Source organism: Gouania willdenowi, chromosome 2 (assembly GCF_900634775.1).
Source record: "Gouania willdenowi chromosome 2, fGouWil2.1, whole genome shotgun sequence".
Taxonomy (NCBI): Eukaryota; Metazoa; Chordata; class Actinopteri; order Blenniiformes; family Gobiesocidae; genus Gouania; species Gouania willdenowi.
In genome coordinates this window covers 696,095-716,091 of record NC_041045.1, presented here as the reverse complement: position 1 = coordinate 716,091, position 19,997 = coordinate 696,095, and the positions used below count along the sequence as shown (strand labels likewise).

Here is a 19,997-nt window from a genome sequence, read left to right as displayed (position 1 = left end):
TCAATCTAAAATGTCATCAACTTTCATGCCATTAAAAATGTAATGGACTTTTCAGAATAAAAGCTGCCACTATTATAACTAAAAATATATTTTTCAAATTTCAAATTAAAATGTACGATATTCATCCATAGCTGAGACAGTAATTTGCCGCAATGCTGTATTTTCAAAATAAAAAGCCACAACCAAAATTCTATCAAAACGAAAATCTTTTATTGTGACAAACTTCATGTAAAAAAATAAAAATAAAATAAACAGCATCTTTCAGTGAGCATGACTTTCAACCTCACAACCATCCCTCAGCATTTCCTGGATGAACAGTTGCCCACGGCAACTGCTGCTCCTGCACAGACATGTGACCTCATGTGATGATGTCATCACATCGCAGTCGGAGCTGAAGTTGGCAGTGAGTTCGGAGCCGGCGGGTACTGACCTGTAACAGACAACTAATGACGTACTGTGTAGAACTTTTAAAACCACAATAAATCACATTGTTTTATTGCAAAAACCACACAATCCTTTATTTGGTAAATCAAAACGAAATGTAAAGATATTGTTTATTATATAATAACACAGATAAAGTTCAAACCAAAAAAAAAATACTACAAAAATACTTGTAGTGAAGGTCAACGTCACACATTGAAAGGAAATGTCGTTCAATGGTAAAAGTCTGAGCACTGTATTTCAATCTGTGGCCATAATTGTAATTAATTACCAATTATAATTATAATTGAGCCCAACCCTGGACAGGGCTACAGACACAGTAACTGACCTGTTGGTGAAGAAGGCGAGCACAGGGAACGCTGGGTCATGAGAGTCAGTGAAAACGTTCTGAATGAACAGGTTTGGCTGACAGCTATGCTGGAGGTCAAAGGTCAAAGGAAACTCACATTAATAACCCGTTGGTCTGTCAGTCTCTGTCTGTCTGTCTGTCTGTACTTACGTTGATGAAGCGACTGACGTTTCCCTCTCTGCTGGCGTCGATGTAACACACGTCGTTGTCCATCGTCTTCGGTCTCTTCTTGGTGACGGTGAGCGGCTGCTGCTGCAGCTGAGGAGGGTCAGCTGACACGCTGTGGCCAATGGGGGGGCGGGATTTGTTTGTGTGCAGTTCTTCTTCCTGTTGTTTTTGTTGTTGTTTACTGAGGGAAGGAGCTGCCGGCGTCTTCTCTGGACTTCCAACCAGGACCGCCTGAATCTGAAGAAAACAGATTTTATTCTAAAAATCCCCCTATGTTTGAGGACTAACCGTCACTCTGAAACAACAAACACATTCAAATTAAAATTCAATTTTTAAGACTTTTTATTGCCATTTGAAATTAAATCTAAGACCAACTTCACAGTAAACATAACTGTGGGAAAAAACACCATTAATAACACAGAGTTAGGGTCATTTTTTTCTCGTAAACACACAAAAATACACAAAATGACAGTAAAATACACACAAAAAAAACAAACTAAAATAATCAAAATTACTCTAAAAACACAAAATGACTAAAAAACTGCCAGAAATCTATTAAAACGAAAATACAAAATAATTAAGAAAAATCTTTATTAGACAGACAATTTTCCTACGTTGTTTATACATAAAAAAAAACGAAAAACTAATGTTATTATTTATACAAAATCATACTATTATGTGTTAAAATTGAAGACTTTTGAAAAGATGATTTAAGACATTTTTATGACAATTAAAGGCCTTATTTTTAGATTCATGAATTTAATGTATTTTAAGACTTTTTAAGGATCTGCGGGATGAAACGTGTATCATGATTACCTGAAAGAATTAATTTGAAATTATTTTCATCCAAAAAATTAAAATAAATGATTGATCTTCAGATACATATTTTCAGTAGATGTTCCTAGGGTCTGACCTGGTCTTGGTCGGCGGGGTCAGCTGACCTCTGGATGACGGGCACATGTAGAGATGGTGAGGTGGGCGGGACATCCAGCAGCTGGCTTCGTCCCTCTAAAAGGGGAGGAGCCAACCACTCGGTAACAACCTCCACTTCGTCGTCCGACGGCAGGTCGGAGCGTGTCAGTTTGGGAGGCGGAGGGTCGGCCGGAGTCGGGACGCGACACAGGACGACGCCTACAGATTTATTACAAACAACAGTGAATCGTGTTAATCATAGACAAATAATATTAAATACTTCATGTATTGCAAAGACTGTGGATGTCGATAAAATCAATAAAAATCGACTATTGAACGCGTTGGCAACGAATTTCATTATCAATTAATTGTGTGGGATTTATGTCACTGACCGTGACGCAGAAACGTTTGATTCACCTGCAGAGAATTGTGTGTGTGCACACCACAAATGTTTGTGGGTGCAGTGTGTGCGTTTAAAAATCGAAGTATTATTGTGTGTGCGTGGGAGACACTTTTATTTGTGTTTAAAAAAAATCTGATTAATTGATTCATCTATTTGGCCGATTAAGCGATTATGAAAATATTCATTAGTTGCAGCTCTAATGAACTCCAAACCAGCGATCAGTCTCACATATTTTGGTTAGCTTAGCACGTAGCAGCGCTAGCTTAGCAGGGTCAAAAAGAAAAGGGGCGGGGCTATAGCATCCTCTCCAATCATCAGCCCAAGGATTGTCTCGTTCTGTCAGGCTCCGCCCCAATGCCCATCAACACTCACCTGCATAGATACAGATGAAGGTACCGGCATCCAGGTCGTCACGGCAACGGACTCCCCATCCTCGGTTGTCTGTTAAAAAGACCTGCAGGCGAACTCTGAGCCCTCGTTGGACCAAACGATTCTGACAGCGAGTACGGTCACAGCCGCACCACGGGCCGCACTCGTACAGTCTGATGTAAATAAACAAACAGCTGAGTGGTGTTCAAACTCTGAGTATCCCATTCCTGTCACCATGGTAACACTCTCCATGAACTGAACCTGCTCAAAGGCAGGTGAATGTATTTTACAGCTAATTTAGGACCCGTTAGCATTAGAGATGCTAACAGAAAGCTAACACAAGAGGAAAATCTCACTTTTATTGTTTTATTTATTTCAGACTCAGTAATTGTGATTAATTGTAATTGACCTTTAGTAATTGAGAACATATTTGTAATTGACTTTCTGAGGATAAAAAAAAATATTGTAATTTAATTGTAATTGGAAAATATGCAGGTAGTTGTAGTCACAATTGAAATGTAATTGAATAATTGCAACTGCAAATAGTAATTGAACCCAACCCTGGTCAGAAGTTATACAAACAAACAAACAAACCAACCCAGAGTCCACGGGCTGCAGCAGCCGTTGGTGCAGGTAGTGGCGGCCCTCGGTTGTCATGGCGACGCAGGCGCAGCGGGTTGCGTCGCTGCAGCCGTCTGTGCAGTCGCAGCAGGTGCTGAAGAGGGCGGGGCCTCTGCTCAGGAAGCAGCCGTGAGGCCAGCGGCCCCTCCTATAGCGGAAGTCGGCCGGGCGCTCTCCTCCGCTGCAGCCAATCAGCTGCACCTGCACAGGCTCCGCCCCCCGACTTAAGTCCTGATCCTCTGGGCCAATCAGAGCAGGAGGATCAATCCGCACTGCTGCGTTAAAGCAGAAGTCGTCAGCCTGTGAAGACGAGATGAGATCTTTATATATAATATACAAAATGACTATTTATGTGGGAAAGCTTGATATGAAACACATGATAATAATAATAATAAAATACTAGTTTTGTGTAAAATTCTAATAAACAATTTTCATAGAATTTCCATGGCAATTACAAAGTCAACTAGAACTGCAAGCAGTTATGAAAGGGGGCCAAGTCTTCACACGCGACTCTCGTGGAAGTACGTCACAAAGGATGACGAACTCGTGGCGAGCGTCAGGACACAGACCAACGTGCCGTTTGCTGTGAACAGGTGGATATGAAGTTTTGGAAGATATGATTTAAAATGTGAAAGTTACAGGCCTAAATGCGTTTGCACCCATTATAGCACCACCTAGTGGTACACTTTTTGGTATGGGTGATCTGTTTGCTCTTCTATAGTTACCCTGTAAATTTCACATCCCTCAACATATTACTTAAGCTGATATAAAAGTTTGTTTATTTTTATGTTATGGTGTAATAAGCCACACCCACTTTGACCAATCGCAATTAACTTTGAGATACGGTCCCAGGAGCGTCCCAAGGTCAAACCCACCAAATTTGGTAAAAAAATCGATCGTGCCATTTAGGAGATATAAATTTCCCATATTTGCAGCGCCCCCTAGTGGCGTAAATTATTTAAATTTTGCTCATATCCCCACAGTCACATGTCAACCAAGGATCTCAGATTTGGTGTTGTTAGCATTTATTTTGACAGAGATATGCAACAGTTATACATTTTTATAGCTAGCTAGAAAACTTCACTCTGTAATTATTTGCGCATATTTTGAACAAACAAAATGATTTTATCAACTTTAGATCAAGTCCAACTGAAGACTCTACGTGAAAAGTTTCATGCTGATGAGACAAAGCCCCAAGGACTAATTTGAAAAAGTAGGTTTTTGACATGAAGTGACTTACAAAAAGTAAAATAAAACTATTAAAAAACAACAATATAACATAATGATGAAATGAACGAGTGATAACACACATTTAAAAAAATCTAACAGTAAATAAGTGGAAATAAACAGTATTTAATGCAGTGGTTAACAACCTTTTTTAGATCGTGACCCTATTTTGAAAGTTTTCAATCATGTTTGAGCTCAGATATGTATTTATTTTTACTTTTACTTTATTTTTATTTTAGTTAAACTGTATTCAAAAAGTGAAAATATAGAAATACAGTTGTTTAAGATGTGTTGTTTTAATAATAATAATAATAATAATAATTAATTAAATATTTCAGAAATTTCAGGTGACCCCACATAGGTTAAAAAATAAATTTAGTGGCTCCTAAATAGATTCATTTCTATAGTTTTTATTATTTCCAGTCATCTCATGCCTGGGGAGGGACAAAGACTGACACTTTATTTGTTATTTTTCCACTCTCTCTCTCTCATGTTCCCCCTGTAGTGCCATTGTGTAACCCTAGGGGTACACGTACCCCCATTTGAGAAACCCTGCTGTAAAGTAAGATACCCTCCAACGTCTAACAGCCCCCCACCCCCACTGAAGACTTTCAAATCCTGTTTTAAATCCACTTTTAAATCTTGGCTTTTAATTCACCTGAGTTTTTTTTTAATTTATTTATTTATTGGTGTGTGTGGGGGGGGGGGGGGAGGGGGTTCTTAGCCCTGTTTAGATTTATTTAACTTCATTATTTTATTGTTTGTTAACAAAGCAGCAGCAAATCATCATTTAGAATGTTGTGTTGATTGTAACCATGACAACAGAAATGTAAACAAACACAGGAGATGAAAGCCACATCACTTGAAAGTGTCTGGATTCTTCTACAGTAGCACACACAGCTCAAAGCTCTAAAAACTACACTTTTTGTTGAAGATTCTCTTGCTTTTGTTTCATGAAACATTGACGATGGATCAAAAACCAGCGATGGACGTTACTTTTAGTGACATTGGGGGTTCTGAGCCCTTATTTAAGAAATTCAAAAAGGCGCCAGTCCCCCTGCCAAAGCCACCTCGTAGGAAGAAGGTTCAGACGCAGGAGATGAAGGGAGACCAACCATCATCTCCCAGAGACAAGGGTGATGATGAACAGGTGAACCATCCACCAGCCACCGTACCAGTGAGTCCCTGTGAACCAGGTTGCACACTGGTATCCGACCAAGCACCACCAGGGTGTATCACATGTGAAGACATGAGATACAAGACATCCTTTAGAACGGACCAGATGGAATTACTAGACAGGTACCTGGCCCAACTCAAACTGGTTCTAGATGTCTCCAGAAAGGAGTTCCATGAGCAGAACATTGAAAACAACGTTCTGAGGGCCGATCTCAGGCAGGTGCAGGAGAAACTCAAAGGACAAAGTGATGAACACGACCAACTGTTGGAGGTGAACGCCAACATGTTAGAAGTGGTGAAGTCAAAGGAGCAGGCCTACTGCAGTCTGGAGGAGCAGGTGAAAGAAAAGGTGACCATGCTGAAGAACGCCCTGGTCACAACACAGAACCAACTGAAAGCCAAAGATGTGGAACTAGAACAAAAGCGGTCCAGCCACGCTAAGAAGAAAACTCTATGGAAAAGAATCCACCAGTGGTTTACCAGGAAAACCAAACATTAGAACAATATAAACCTCATGTTTGACTCTTTATCTCTATCCCCCCCCATGATGATTTAAAACGTTCCTCTCTCCTCTCTTTATATTCTTTTCTCCTTTGAATGCAGGAAGAAACTTTATTAAAAAAAATGTAAAAGAACAAATGAATAAACAAAATGTTTATAAAAATAATTGTTGTGTTGAACTGAGTTATTAAGTTGGGTCAGATCATGAAAATCATAGTATAATAACTTTTTTCCTCAAGAATTATGACTTTAAAGTGAGAAGTGTGACTTTAACGTCAAAAATCTGATATTTTTCTGATTTTAAATTCAGAATTCTGATTTTTTTCCTCAGAATTCCAACATAAGGGAATTGTTATTGCACTGCACACTTTTTTATTAATCTCTCAATGAACAATTTATGTCAAATTTGTGTTAAATTCTGTTAGTTCCATGAATTTTAATTCACTTTCATTCCATCATTGTGTTCTATTGTTGTTTTTTTACATTATTCTGAACAAAATGTTGTAGTTGGACAAATGGGGCAGGGGCGCAAATCATGGTGGGGGGTGCAGGGGTCGTGCCCCCCCCCCCACCCCAAAAAAAAAAAAAACCCATTGTGAACACAAATTAAATAAATATTACATTGGGGCCACAAGAACAGCCTCAGACGACCCGGACCCGGGTGCTATATGCGGCCGTTGACCTGAGACAGGAGGTCTTTCCTCTCCGGAAGACGCCACGGTGTCCCCCGCAAGAGTTTGAGCAACAGTGGGAACCATGGTCTTCCTGGCCAGTACGGGGCAACCAGAAGCAGGCGGAGACCACCCTGCTGGGCCCTGTGAAGCGTTGCTGGTATGAGGGGGAGTGGCTCCTGAATAGATTCATTTCTATAGTTTTTATTATTTCCAGTCATCTCATGCCTGGGGAGGGACAAAGACTGACACTTTATTTGTTATTTTTCCACTCTCTCTCTCTCATGTTCCCCCTGTAGTGCCATTGTGTAACCCTAGGGGTACACGTACCCCCATTTGAGAAACCCTGCTGTAAAGTAAGATACCCTCCAACGTCTAACAGCCCCCCACCCCCACTGAAGACTTTCAAATCCTGCTTTAAATCCACTTTTAATTCACCTGAGTTTTTTTTTTATTTATTTATTTATTGGTGTGTGTGTGGGGGGGGGGGGGGGGGTTCTTATCCCTGTTTAGATTTATTTAACTTCATTATTTTATTGTTTGTTAACAAAGCAGCAGCAAATCATCATTTAGAATGTTGTGTTGATTGTAACCATGACAACAGAAATGAAAACAAACACAGGAGATGAAAGCCACATCACTTGAAAGTGTCTGGATTCTTCTACAGTAGCACACACAGCTCAAAGCTCTAAAAACTACACTTTTTGTTGAAGATTCTCTTGCTTTTGTTTCATGAAACATTGACGATGGATCAAAAACCAGCGATGGCCGTTACTTTTAGTGACATTGGGGGTTCTGAGCCCTTATTTAAGAAATTCAAAAAGGCGCCAGTCCCCCCGCCAAAGCCACCTCGTAGGAAGAAGGTTCAGACGCAGGAGATGAAGGGAGACCAACCATCATCTCCCAGAGACAAGGGTGATGATGAACAGGTGAACCATCCACCAGCCACCGTACCAGTGAGTCCCTGTGAACCAGGCTGCATACTGGTACCTGACCAAGCACCACCAGGGTGTATCACATGTGAAGACATGAGATACAAGACATCCTTTAGAACGGACCAGATGGAATTACTAGACAGGTACCTGGCCCAACTCAAACTGGTTCTAGATGTCTCCAGAAAGGAGTTCCATGAGCAGAACATTGAAAACAACTTTCTGAGGGCCGATCTCAGGCAGGTGCAGGAGAAACTCAAAAGACAAAGTGATGAACACGACCAACTGTTGGAGGTGAACGCCAACATGTTAGAAGTGGTGAAGTCAAAGGAGCAGGCCTACTGCAGTCTGGAGGAGCAGGTGAAAGAAAAGGTGACCATGCTGAAGAACGCCCTGGTCACAACACAGAACCAACTGAAAGCCAAAGATGTGGAACTAGAACAAGAGCGGTCCAGCCACGCTAAGAAGAAAACTCTATGGAAAAGAATCCACCAGTGGTTTACCAGGAAAACCAAACATTAGAACAATATAAACCTCATGTTTGACTCTTTATCTCTATCCCCCCCATGATGATTTAAAACGTTCCTCTCTCCTCTCTTTATATTCTTTTCTCCTTTGAATGCAGGAAGAAACTTTATTAAAAAAAATGTAAAAGAACAAATGAATAAACAAAATGTTTATAAAAATAATTGTTGTGTTGAACTGAGTTATTAAGTTGGGTCAGATCATGAAAATCATAGTATAATAACTTTTTTCCTCAAGAATTATGACTTTAAAGTGAGAAGTGTGACTTTAACGTCAAAAACCTGATATTTTTCTGATTTTAAATTCAGAATTCTGATTTTTTTCCTCAGAATTTCAACATAAGGGAATTGTTATTGCACTGCACACTTTTTTATTATTCTCTCAATGAACAATTTATGTCAAATTTGTGTTAAATTCTGTTAGTTCCATGAATTTTAATTCACTTTCATTCCATCATTGTGTTCTATTGTTGTTTTTTTACATTATTCTGAACAAAATGTTGTAGTTGGACAAATGGGGCAGGGGCGCAAATCATGGTGGGGGGTGCAGGGGTCGTGTCCCCCCCCCCCAAAAAAAAAAAAAAAAAAACCCATTGTGAACACAAATTAAATAAATATTACATAGGGGCCACAAGAACAGCCTCAGACGACCCGGACCCGGGTGCTATATGCGGCCGTTGACCTGAGACAGGAGGTCTTTCCTCTCCGGAAGACGCCACGGTGTCCCCCGCAAGAGTTTGAGCAACAGTGGGAACCATGGTCTTCCTGGCCAGTACGGGGCAACCAGAAGCAGGCGGAGACCACCCTGCTGGGCCCTGTGAAGCGTTGCTGGTATGAGGGGGAGTGGCTCCTGAATAGATTCATTTCTATAGTTTTTATTATTTCCAGTCATCTCATGCCTGGGGAGGGACAAAGACTGACACTTTATTTGTTATTTTTCCACTCTCTCTCTCTCATGTTCCCCCTGTAGTGCCATTGTGTAACCCTAGGGGTACACGTACCCCCATTTGAGAAACCCTGCTGTAAAGTAAGATAGCCTCCAACGTCTAACAGCCCCCCACCCCCACTGAAGACTTTCAAATCCTGCTTTAAATCCACTTTTAATTCACCTGAGTTTTTTTTAATTTATTTATTTATTGGTGTGGGGGGGAGAGGGGGTTCTTAGCCCTGTTTAGATTTATTTAACTTCATTATTTTATTGTTTGTTAACAAAGCAGTAGCAAATCATCATTTAGAATGTTGTGTTGATTGTAACCATGACAACAGAAATGAAAACAAACACAGGAGATGAAAGCCACATCACTTGAAAGTGTCTGGATTCTTCTACAGTAGCACACACAGCTCAAAGCTCTAAAAACTACACTTTTTGTTGAACATTCCCTTGCTTTTGTTTCATGAAACATTGACGATGGATCAAAAACCAGCGATGGACGTTACTTTTAGTGACATTGGGGGTTCTAAGCCCTTATTTAAGAAATTCAAAAAGGCGCCAGTCCCCCCGCCAAAGCCACCTCGTAGGAAGAAGGTTCAGACGCAGGAGATGAAGGGAGACCAACCATCATCTCCCAGAGACAAGGGTGATGATGAACAGGTGAACCATCCACCAGCCACCGTACCAGTGAGTCCCTGTGAACCAGGTTGCACACTGGTATCCGACCAAGCACCACCAGGGTGTATCACATGTGAAGACATGAGATACAAGACATCCTTTAGAACGGACCAGATGGAATTACTAGACAGGTACCTGGCCCAACTCAAACTGGTTCTAGATGTCTCCAGAAAGGAGTTCCATGAGCAGAACATTGAAAACAACGTTCTGAGGGCCGATCTCAGGCAGGTGCAGGAGAAACTCAAAAGACAAAGTGATGAACACGACCAACTGTTGGAGGTGAACGCCAACATGTTAGAAGTGGTGAAGTCAAAGGAGCAGGCCTACTGCAGTCTGGAGGAGCAGGTGAAAGAAAAGGTGACCATGCTGAAGAACGCCCTGGTCACAACACAGAACCAACTGAAAGCCAAAGATGTGGAACTAGAACAAGAGCGGTCCAGCCACGCTAAGAAGAAAACTCTATGGAAAAGAATCCACCAGTGGTTTACCAGGAAAACCAAACATTAGAACAATATAAACCTCATGTTTGACTCTTTATCTCTATCCCCCCCATGATGATTTAAAACGTTCCTCTCTCCTCTCTTTATATTCTTTTCTCCTTTGAATGCAGGAAGAAACTTTATTAAAAAAAATGTAAAAGAACAAATGAATAAACAAAATGTTTATAAAAATAATTGTTGTGTTGAACTGAGTTATTAAGTTGGGTCAGATCATGAAAATCATAGTATAATAACTTTTTTCCTCAAGAATTATGACTTTAAAGTGAGAAGTGTGACTTTAACGTCAAAAACCTGATATTTTTCTGATTTTAAATTCAGAATTCTGATTTTTTTCCTCAGAATTTCAACATAAGGGAATTGTTATTGCACTGCACACTTTTTTATTATTCTCTCAATGAACAATTTATGTCAAATTTGTGTTAAATTCTGTTAGTTCCATGAATTTTAATTCACTTTCATTCCATCATTGTGTTCTATTGTTGTTTTTTTACATTATTCTGAACAAAATGTTGTAGTTGGACAAATGGGGCAGGGGCGCAAATCATGGTGGGGGGTGCAGGGGTCGTGTCCCCCCCCCCAAAAAAAAAAAAAAAAAAAACCCATTGTGAACACAAATTAAATAAATATTACATAGGGGCCACAAGAACAGCCTCAGACGACCCGGACCCGGGTGCTATATGCGGCCGTTGACCTGAGACAGGAGGTCTTTCCTCTCCGGAAGACGCCACGGTGTCCCCCGCAAGAGTTTGAGCAACAGTGGGAACCATGGTCTTCCTGGCCAGTACGGGGCAACCAGAAGCAGGCGGAGACCACCCTGCTGGGCCCTGTGAAGCGTTGCTGGTATGAGGGGGAGTGGCTCCTGAATAGATTCATTTCTATAGTTTTTATTATTTCCAGTCATCTCATGCCTGGGGAGGGACAAAGACTGACACTTTATTTGTTATTTTTCCACTCTCTCTCTCTCATGTTCCCCCTGTAGTGCCATTGTGTAACCCTAGGGGTACACGTACCCCCATTTGAGAAACCCTGCTGTAAAGTAAGATAGCCTCCAACGTCTAACAGCCCCCCACCCCCACTGAAGACTTTCAAATCCTGCTTTAAATCCACTTTTAATTCACCTGAGTTTTTTTTAATTTATTTATTTATTGGTGTGGGGGGGGAGAGGGGGTTCTTAGCCCTGTTTAGATTTATTTAACTTCATTATTTTATTGTTTGTTAACAAAGCAGTAGCAAATCATCATTTAGAATGTTGTGTTGATTGTAACCATGACAACAGAAATGAAAACAAACACAGGAGATGAAAGCCACATCACTTGAAAGTGTCTGGATTCTTCTACAGTAGCACACACAGCTCAAAGCTCTAAAAACTACACTTTTTGTTGAACATTCCCTTGCTTTTGTTTCATGAAACATTGACGATGGATCAAAAACCAGCGATGGACGTTACTTTTAGTGACATTGGGGGTTCTAAGCCCTTATTTAAGAAATTCAAAAAGGCGCCAGTCCCCCCGCCAAAGCCACCTCGTAGGAAGAAGGTTCAGACGCAGGAGATGAAGGGAGACCAACCATCATCTCCCAGAGACAAGGGTGATGATGAACAGGTGAACCATCCACCAGCCACCGTACCAGTGAGTCCCTGTGAACCAGGTTGCACACTGGTATCCGACCAAGCACCACCAGGGTGTATCACATGTGAAGACATGAGATACAAGACATCCTTTAGAACGGACCAGATGGAATTACTAGACAGGTACCTGGCCCAACTCAAACTGGTTCTAGATGTCTCCAGAAAGGAGTTCCATGAGCAGAACATTGAAAACAACGTTCTGAGGGCCGATCTCAGGCAGGTGCAGGAGAAACTCAAAAGACAAAGTGATGAACACGACCAACTGTTGGAGGTGAACGCCAACATGTTAGAAGTGGTGAAGTCAAAGGAGCAGGCCTACTGCAGTCTGGAGGAGCAGGTGAAAGAAAAGGTGACCATGCTGAAGAACGCCCTGGTCACAACACAGAACCAACTGAAAGCCAAAGATGTGGAACTAGAACAAGAGCGGTCCAGCCACGCTAAGAAGAAAACTCTATGGAAAAGAATCCACCAGTGGTTTACCAGGAAAACCAAACATTAGAACAATATAAACCTCATGTTTGACTCTTTATCTCTATCCCCCCCATGATGATTTAAAACGTTCCTCTCTCCTCTCTTTATATTCTTTTCTCCTTTGAATGCAGGAAGAAACTTTATTAAAAAAAATGTAAAAGAACAAATGAATAAACAAAATGTTTATAAAAATAATTGTTGTGTTGAACTGAGTTATTAAGTTGGGTCAGATCATGAAAATCATAGTATAATAACTTTTTTCCTCAAGAATTATGACTTTAAAGTGAGAAGTGTGACTTTAACATAAAAAATCTGATATTTTTCTGATTTTAAATTCAGAATTATGATTTTTTTCCTCAGAATTTCAACATAAGGGAATTGTTATTGCACTGCACACTTTTTTATTAATCTCTCAATGAACAATTTATGTCAAATTTGTGTTAAATTCTGTTAGTTCCATGAATTTTAATTCACTTTCATTCCATCATTGTGTTCTATTGTTGTTTTTTTACATTATTCTGAACAAAATGTTGTAGTTGGACAAATGGGGCAGGGGCGCAAATCATGGTGGGGGGGTGCAGGGGTCGTGTCCCCCCCCCCCCCCCACAAAAAACCCATGGTGAACACAAATTAAATAAATATTACATAGGGGCCACAAGAACAGCCTCAGACGACCCGGACCCGGGTGCTATATGCGGCCGTTGACCTGAGACAGGAGGTCTTTCCTCTCCGGAAGACGCCACGGTGTCCCCCGCAAGAGTTTGAGCAACAGTGGGAACCATGGTCTTCCTGGCCAGCACGGGGCAACCAGAAGCAGGCGGAGACCACCCTGCTGGGCCCTGTGAAGCGTTGCTGGTATGAGGGGGAGTGGCTCCAGAATAGATTCATTTCTATAGTTTTTATTATTTCCAGTCATCTCATGCCTGGGGAGGGACAAAGAATGACACTTTATTTGTTATTTTTCCACTCTCTCTCTCTCATGTTCCCCCTGTAGTGCCATTGTGTAACCCTAGGGGTACACGTACCCCCATTTGAGAAACCCTGCTGTAAAGTAAGATACCCTCCAACGTCTAACAGCCCCCCACCCCCACTGAAGACTTTCAAATCCTGCTTTAAATCCACTTTTAATTCTTGGCTTTTAATTCACCTGAGTTTTTTTTAATTTATTTATTTATTGGTGTGTGTGTGTGTGTGTGTGTGTGTGGGGGGGGGGGGGGGGGGGGGGGGGGGGGGGGGGAAGAGGGGGTTCTTAGCCCTGTTTAAATTTATTTAATTTCATTATTTTATTGTTTGTTAACAAAGCAGCAGCAAATCATCATTTAGAATGTTGTGTTGATTGTAACCATGACAACAGAAATGAAAACAAACAGGAGATGAAAGCCACATCACTTGAAAGTGTCTGGATTCTTCTACAGTAGCACACACAGCTCAAAGCTCTAAAAACTACACTTTTTGTTGAACATTCCCTTGCTTTTGTTTCATGAAACATTGACGATGGATCAAAAACCAGCGATGGACGTTACTTTTAGTGACATTGGGGGTTCTGAGCCCTTATTTAAGAAATTCAAAAAGGCGCCAGTCCCCCCGCCAAAGCCACCTCGTAGGAAGAAGGTTCAGACGCAGGAGATGAAGGGAGACCAACCATCATCTCCCGGAGACAAGGGTGATGATGAACAGGTGAACCATCCACCAGCCACCGTACCAGTGAGTCCCTGTGAACCAGGTTGCACACTGGTATCCGACCAAGCACCACCAGGGTGTATCACATGTGAAGACATGAGATACAAGACATCCTTTAGAACGGACCAGATGGAATTACTAGACAGGTACCTGGCCCAACTCAAACTGGTTCTAGATGTCTCCAGAAAGGAGTTCCATGAGCAGAACATTGAAAACAACGTTCTGAGGGCCGATCTCAGGCAGGTGCAGGAGAAACTCAAAAGTCAAAGTGATGAACACGACCAACTGTTGGAGGTGAACGCCAACATGTTAGAAGTGGTGAAGTCAAAGGAGCAGGCCTACTGCAGTCTGGAGGAGCAGGTGAAAGAAAAGGTGACCATGCTGAAGAACGCCCTGGTCACAACACAGAACCAACTGAAAGCCAAAGATGTGGAACTAGAACAAGAGCGGTCCAGCCACGCTAAGAAGAAAACTCTATGGAAAAGAATCCACCAGTGGTTTACCAGGAAAACCAAACATTAGAACAATATAAACCTCATGTTTGACTCTTTATCTCTATCCCCCCCCATGATGATTTAAAACGTTCCTCTCTCCTCTCTTTATATTCTTTTCTCCTTTGAATGCAGGAAGAAAACTTTATTAAAAAAAATGTAAAAGAACAAATGAATAAACAAAATGTTTATAAAAATAATTGTTGTGTTGAACTGAGTTATTAAGTTGGGTCAGATCATGAAAATCATAGTATAATAACTTTTTTCCTCAAGAATTATGACTTTAAAGTGAGAAGTGTGACTTTAACATCAAAAATCTGATATTTTTCTGATTTTAAATTCAGAATTATGATTTTTTTCCTCAGAATTTCAACATAAGGGAATTGTTATTGCACTGCACACTTTTTTATTAATCTCTCAATGAACAATTTATGTCAAATTTGTGTTAAATTCTGTTAGTTCCATGAATTTTAATTCACTTTCATTCCATCATTGTGTTCTATTGTTGTTTTTTTACATTATTCTGAACAAAATGTTGTAGTTGGACAAATGGGGCAGGGGCGCAAATCATGGTGGGGGGTGCAGGGGTCGTGTCCCCCCCCCCCCCCCCCACAAAAAACCCATGGTGAACACAAATTAAATAAATATTACATAGGGGCCACAAGAACAGCCTCAGACGACCCGGACCCGGGTGCTATATGCGGCCGTTGACCTGAGACAGGAGGTCTTTCCTCTCCGGAAGACGCCACGGTGTCCCCCGCAAGAGTTTGAGCAACAGTGGGAACCATGGTCTTCCTGGCCAGCACGGGGCAACCAGAAGCAGGCGGAGACCACCCTGCTGGGCCCTGTGAAGCGTTGCTGGTATGAGGGGGAGTGGCTCCAGAATAGATTCATTTCTATAGTTTTTATTATTTCCAGTCATCTCATGCCTGGGGAGGGACAAAGAATGACACTTTATTTGTTATTTTTCCACTCTCTCTCTCTCATGTTCCCCCTGTAGTGCCATTGTGTAACCCTAGGGGTACACGTACCCCCATTTGAGAAACCCTGCTGTAAAGTAAGATACCCTCCAACGTCTAACAGCCCCCCACCCCCACTGAAGACTTTCAAATCCTGCTTTAAATCCACTTTTAATTCTTGGCTTTTAATTCACCTGAGTTTTTTTTAATTTATTTATTTATTGGTGTGTGTGTGTGTGTGTGTGCGTGGGGGGGGGGGGGGGGGGGGGGGGGGGGGGGAAGAGGGGGTTCTTAGCCCTGTTTAGATTTATTTAATTTCATTATTTTATTGTTTGTTAACAAAGCAGCAGCAAATCATCATTTAGAATGTTGTGTTGATTGTAACCATGACAACAGAAATGAAAACAAACACAGGAGATGAAAGCCACATCACTTGAAAGTGTCTGGATTCTTCTACAGTAGCACACACAGCTCAAAGCTCTAAAAACTACACTTTTTGTTGAACATTCCCTTGCTTTTGTTTCATGAAACATTGACGATGGATCAAAAACCAGCGATGGACGTTACTTTTAGTGACATTGGGGGTTCTGAGCCCTTATTTAAGAAATTCAAAAAGGCGCCAGTCCCCCCGCCAAAGCCACCTCGTAGGAAGAAGGTTCAGACGCAGGAGATGAAGGGAGACCAACCATCATCTCCCGGAGACAAGGGTGATGATGAACAGGTGAACCATCCACCAGCCACCGTACCAGTGAGTCCCTGTGAACCAGGTTGCACACTGGTATCCGACCAAGCACCACCAGGGTGTATCACATGTGAAGACATGAGATACAAGACATCCTTTAGAACGGACCAGATGGAATTACTAGACAGGTACCTGGCCCAACTCAAACTGGTTCTAGATGTCTCCAGAAAGGAGTTCCATGAGCAGAACATTGAAAACAACGTTCTGAGGGCCGATCTCAGGCAGGTGCAGGAGAAACTCAAAAGTCAAAGTGATGAACACGACCAACTGTTGGAGGTGAACGCCAACATGTTAGAAGTGGTGAAGTCAAAGGAGCAGGCCTACTGCAGTCTGGAGGAGCAGGTGAAAGAAAAGGTGACCATGCTGAAGAACGCCCTGGTCACAACACAGAACCAACTGAAAGCCAAAGATGTGGAACTAGAACAAGAGCGGTCCAGCCACGCTAAAAAGAAAACTCTATGGAAAAGAATCCACCAGTGGTTTACCAGGAAAACCAAACATTAGAACAATATAAACCTCATGTTTGACTCTTTATCTCTATCCCCCCCCATGATGATTTAAAACGTTCCTCTCTCCTCTCTTTATATTCTTTTCTCCTTTGAATGCAGGAAGAAACTTTATTAAAAAAAATGTAAAAGAACAAATGAATAAACAAAATGTTTATAAAAATAATTGTTGTGTTGAACTGAGTTATTAAGTTGGGTCAGATCATGAAAATCATAGTATAATAACTTTTTTCCTCAAGAATTATGACTTTAAAGTGAGAAATGTGACTTTAACGTCAAAAATCTGATATTTTTCTGATTTTAAATTCAGAATTCTGATTTTTTTTTCCTCAGAATTTCAACATAAGGGAATTGTTATTGCACTGCACACTTTTTTATTAATCTCTCAATGAACAATTTACGTCAAATTTGTGTTAAATTCTGTTAGTTCCATGAATTTTAATTCACTTTCATTGCATCATTGTGTTCTATTGTTGTTTTTTTACATTATTCTGAACAAAATGTTGTAGTTGGACAAATGGGGCAGGGGCGCAAATCATGGTGGGGGGTGCAGGGGTCGTGTCCCCCCCCCCCCCCCCCCCAAAAAAACAAATTATATAAATATTACATAGGGGCCACAAGAACAGCCTCAGACGACCCGGACCCGGGTGCTATATGCGGCCGTTGACCTGAGACAGGAGGTCTTTCCTCTCCGGAAGACGCCACGGTGTCCCCCGCAAGAGTTTGAGCAACAGTGGGAACCATGGTCTTCCTGGCCAGCACGGGGCAACCAGAAGCAGGCGGAGACCACCCTGCTGGGCCCTGTGAAGCGTTGCTGGTATGAGGGGGAGTGGCTCCAGAATAGATTCATTTCTATAGTTTTTATTATTTCCAGTCATCTCATGCCTGGGGAGGGACAAAGACTGACACTTTATTTGTTATTTTTCCACTCTCTCTCTCTCATGTTCCCCCTGTAGTGCCATTGTGTAACCCTAGGGGTACACGTACCCCCATTTGAGAAACCCTGCTGTAAAGTAAGATAGCCTCCAACGTCTAACAGCCCCCCACCCCCACTGAAGACTTTCAAATCCTGCTTTAAATCCACTTTTAATTCACCTGAGTTTTTTTTAATTTATTTATTTATTGGTGTGTGTGTGTGTGGGGGGGGAGAGGGGGTTCTTAGCCCTGTTTAGATTTATTTAACTTCATTATTTTATTGTTTGTTAACAAAGCAGTAGCAAATCATCATTTAGAATGTTGTGTTGATTGTAACCATGACAACAGAAATGAAAACAAACACAGGAGATGAAAGCCACATCACTTGAAAGTGTCTGGATTCTTCTACAGTAGCACACACAGCTCAAAGCTCTAAAAACTACACTTTTTGTTGAACATTCCCTTGCTTTTGTTTCATGAAACATTGACGATGGATCAAAAACCAGCGATGGACGTTACTTTTAGTGACATTGGGGGTTCTGAGCCCTTATTTAAGAAATTCAAAAAGGCGCCAGTCCCCCCGCCAAAGCCACCTCGTAGGAAGAAGGTTCAGACGCAGGAGATGAAGGGAGACCAACCATCATCTCCCAGAAACAAGGGTGATGATGAACAGGTGAACCATCCACCAGCCACCGTACCAGTGAGTCCCTGTGAACCAGGTTGCACACTGGTATCCGACCAAGCACCACCAGGGTGTATCACATGTGAAGACATGAGATACAAGACATCCTTTAGAACGGACCAGATGGAATTACTAGACAGGTACCTGGCCCAACTCAAACTGGTTCTAGATGTCTCCAGAAAGGAGTTCCATGAGCAGAACATTGAAAACAACGTTCTGAGGGCCGATCTCAGGCAGGTGCAGGAGAAACTCAAAAGTCAAAGTGATGAACACGACCAACTGTTGGAGGTGAACGCCAACATGTTAGAAGTGGTGAAGTCAAAGGAGCAGGTGAAAGAAAAGGTGACCATGCTGAAGAACGCCCTGGTCACAACACAGAACCAACTGAAAGCCAAAGATGTGGAACTAGAACAAGAGCGGTCCAGCCACGCTAAAAAGAAAACTCTATGGAAAAGAATCCACCAGTGGTTTACCAGGAAAACCAAACATTAGAACAATATAAACCTCATGTTTGACTCTTTATCTCTATCCCCCCTATGATGATTTAAAACGTTCCTCTCTCCTCTCTTTATATTCTTTTCTCCTTTGAATGCAGGAAGAAACTTTATTAAAAAAAATGTAAAAGAACAAATGAATAAACAAAATGTTTATAAAAATAATTGTTGTGTTGAACTGAGTTATTAAGTTGGGTCAGATCATGAAAATCATAGTATAATAACTTTTTTCCTCAAGAATTATGACTTTAAAGTGAGAAATGTGACTTTAACGTCAAAAATCTGATATTTTTCTGATTTTAAATTCAGAATTCTGATTTTTTTTTCCTCAGAATTTCAACATAAGGGAATTGTTATTGCACTGCACACTTTTTTATTAATCTCTCAATGAACAATTTACGTCAAATTTGTGTTAAATTCTGTTAGTTCCATGAATTTTAATTCACTTTCATTGCATCATTGTGTTCTATTGTTGTTTTTTTACATTATTCTGAACAAAATGTTGTAGTTGGACAAATGGGGCAGGGGCGCAAATCATGGTGGGGGGTGCAGGGGTCGTGTCCCCCCCCCCCCCCCCCCCCCAAAAAAACAAATTATATAAATATTACATAGGGGCCACAAGAACAGCCTCAGACGACCCGGACCCGGGTGCTATATGCGGCCGTTGACCTGAGACAGGAGGTCTTTCCTCTCCGGAAGACGCCACGGTGTCCCCCGCAAGAGTTTGAGCAACAGTGGGAACCATGGTCTTCCTGGCCAGCACGGGGCAACCAGAAGCAGGCGGAGACCACCCTGCTGGGCCCTGTGAAGCGTTGCTGGTATGAGGGGGAGTGGCTCCAGAATAGATTCATTTCTATAGTTTTTATTATTTCCAGTCATCTCATGCCTGGGGAGGGACAAAGACTGACACTTTATTTGTTATTTTTCCACTCTCTCTCTCTCATGTTCCCCCTGTAGTGCCATTGTGTAACCCTAGGGGTACACGTACCCCCATTTGAGAAACCCTGCTGTAAAGTAAGATAGCCTC

At 41.6% G+C, this 19,997-nt stretch overlaps 1 protein-coding gene across 1 annotated transcript in view; it reads right to left on the bottom strand.

The window, feature by feature from the left end:
* Positions 1-188: 188 nt before the first annotated feature.
* setdb2 (SET domain bifurcated histone lysine methyltransferase 2) overlaps positions 189-19,997 on the bottom strand; it is a 27,623-nt gene continuing 7,814 nt past the window's right edge. The window contains exons 6-11 of the mRNA XM_028463745.1: positions 3,241-3,563; positions 2,646-2,815; positions 1,872-2,089; positions 941-1,195; positions 770-858; positions 189-430 (exon numbers count right to left, since the gene is read on the bottom strand). Coding sequence (XP_028319546.1) covers positions 262-430; positions 770-858; positions 941-1,195; positions 1,872-2,089; positions 2,646-2,815; positions 3,241-3,563 — 1,224 coding nt within the window. The 3' untranslated portion in view covers positions 189-261. The remainder of the gene's footprint in view (positions 431-769; positions 859-940; positions 1,196-1,871; positions 2,090-2,645; positions 2,816-3,240; positions 3,564-19,997) is intronic.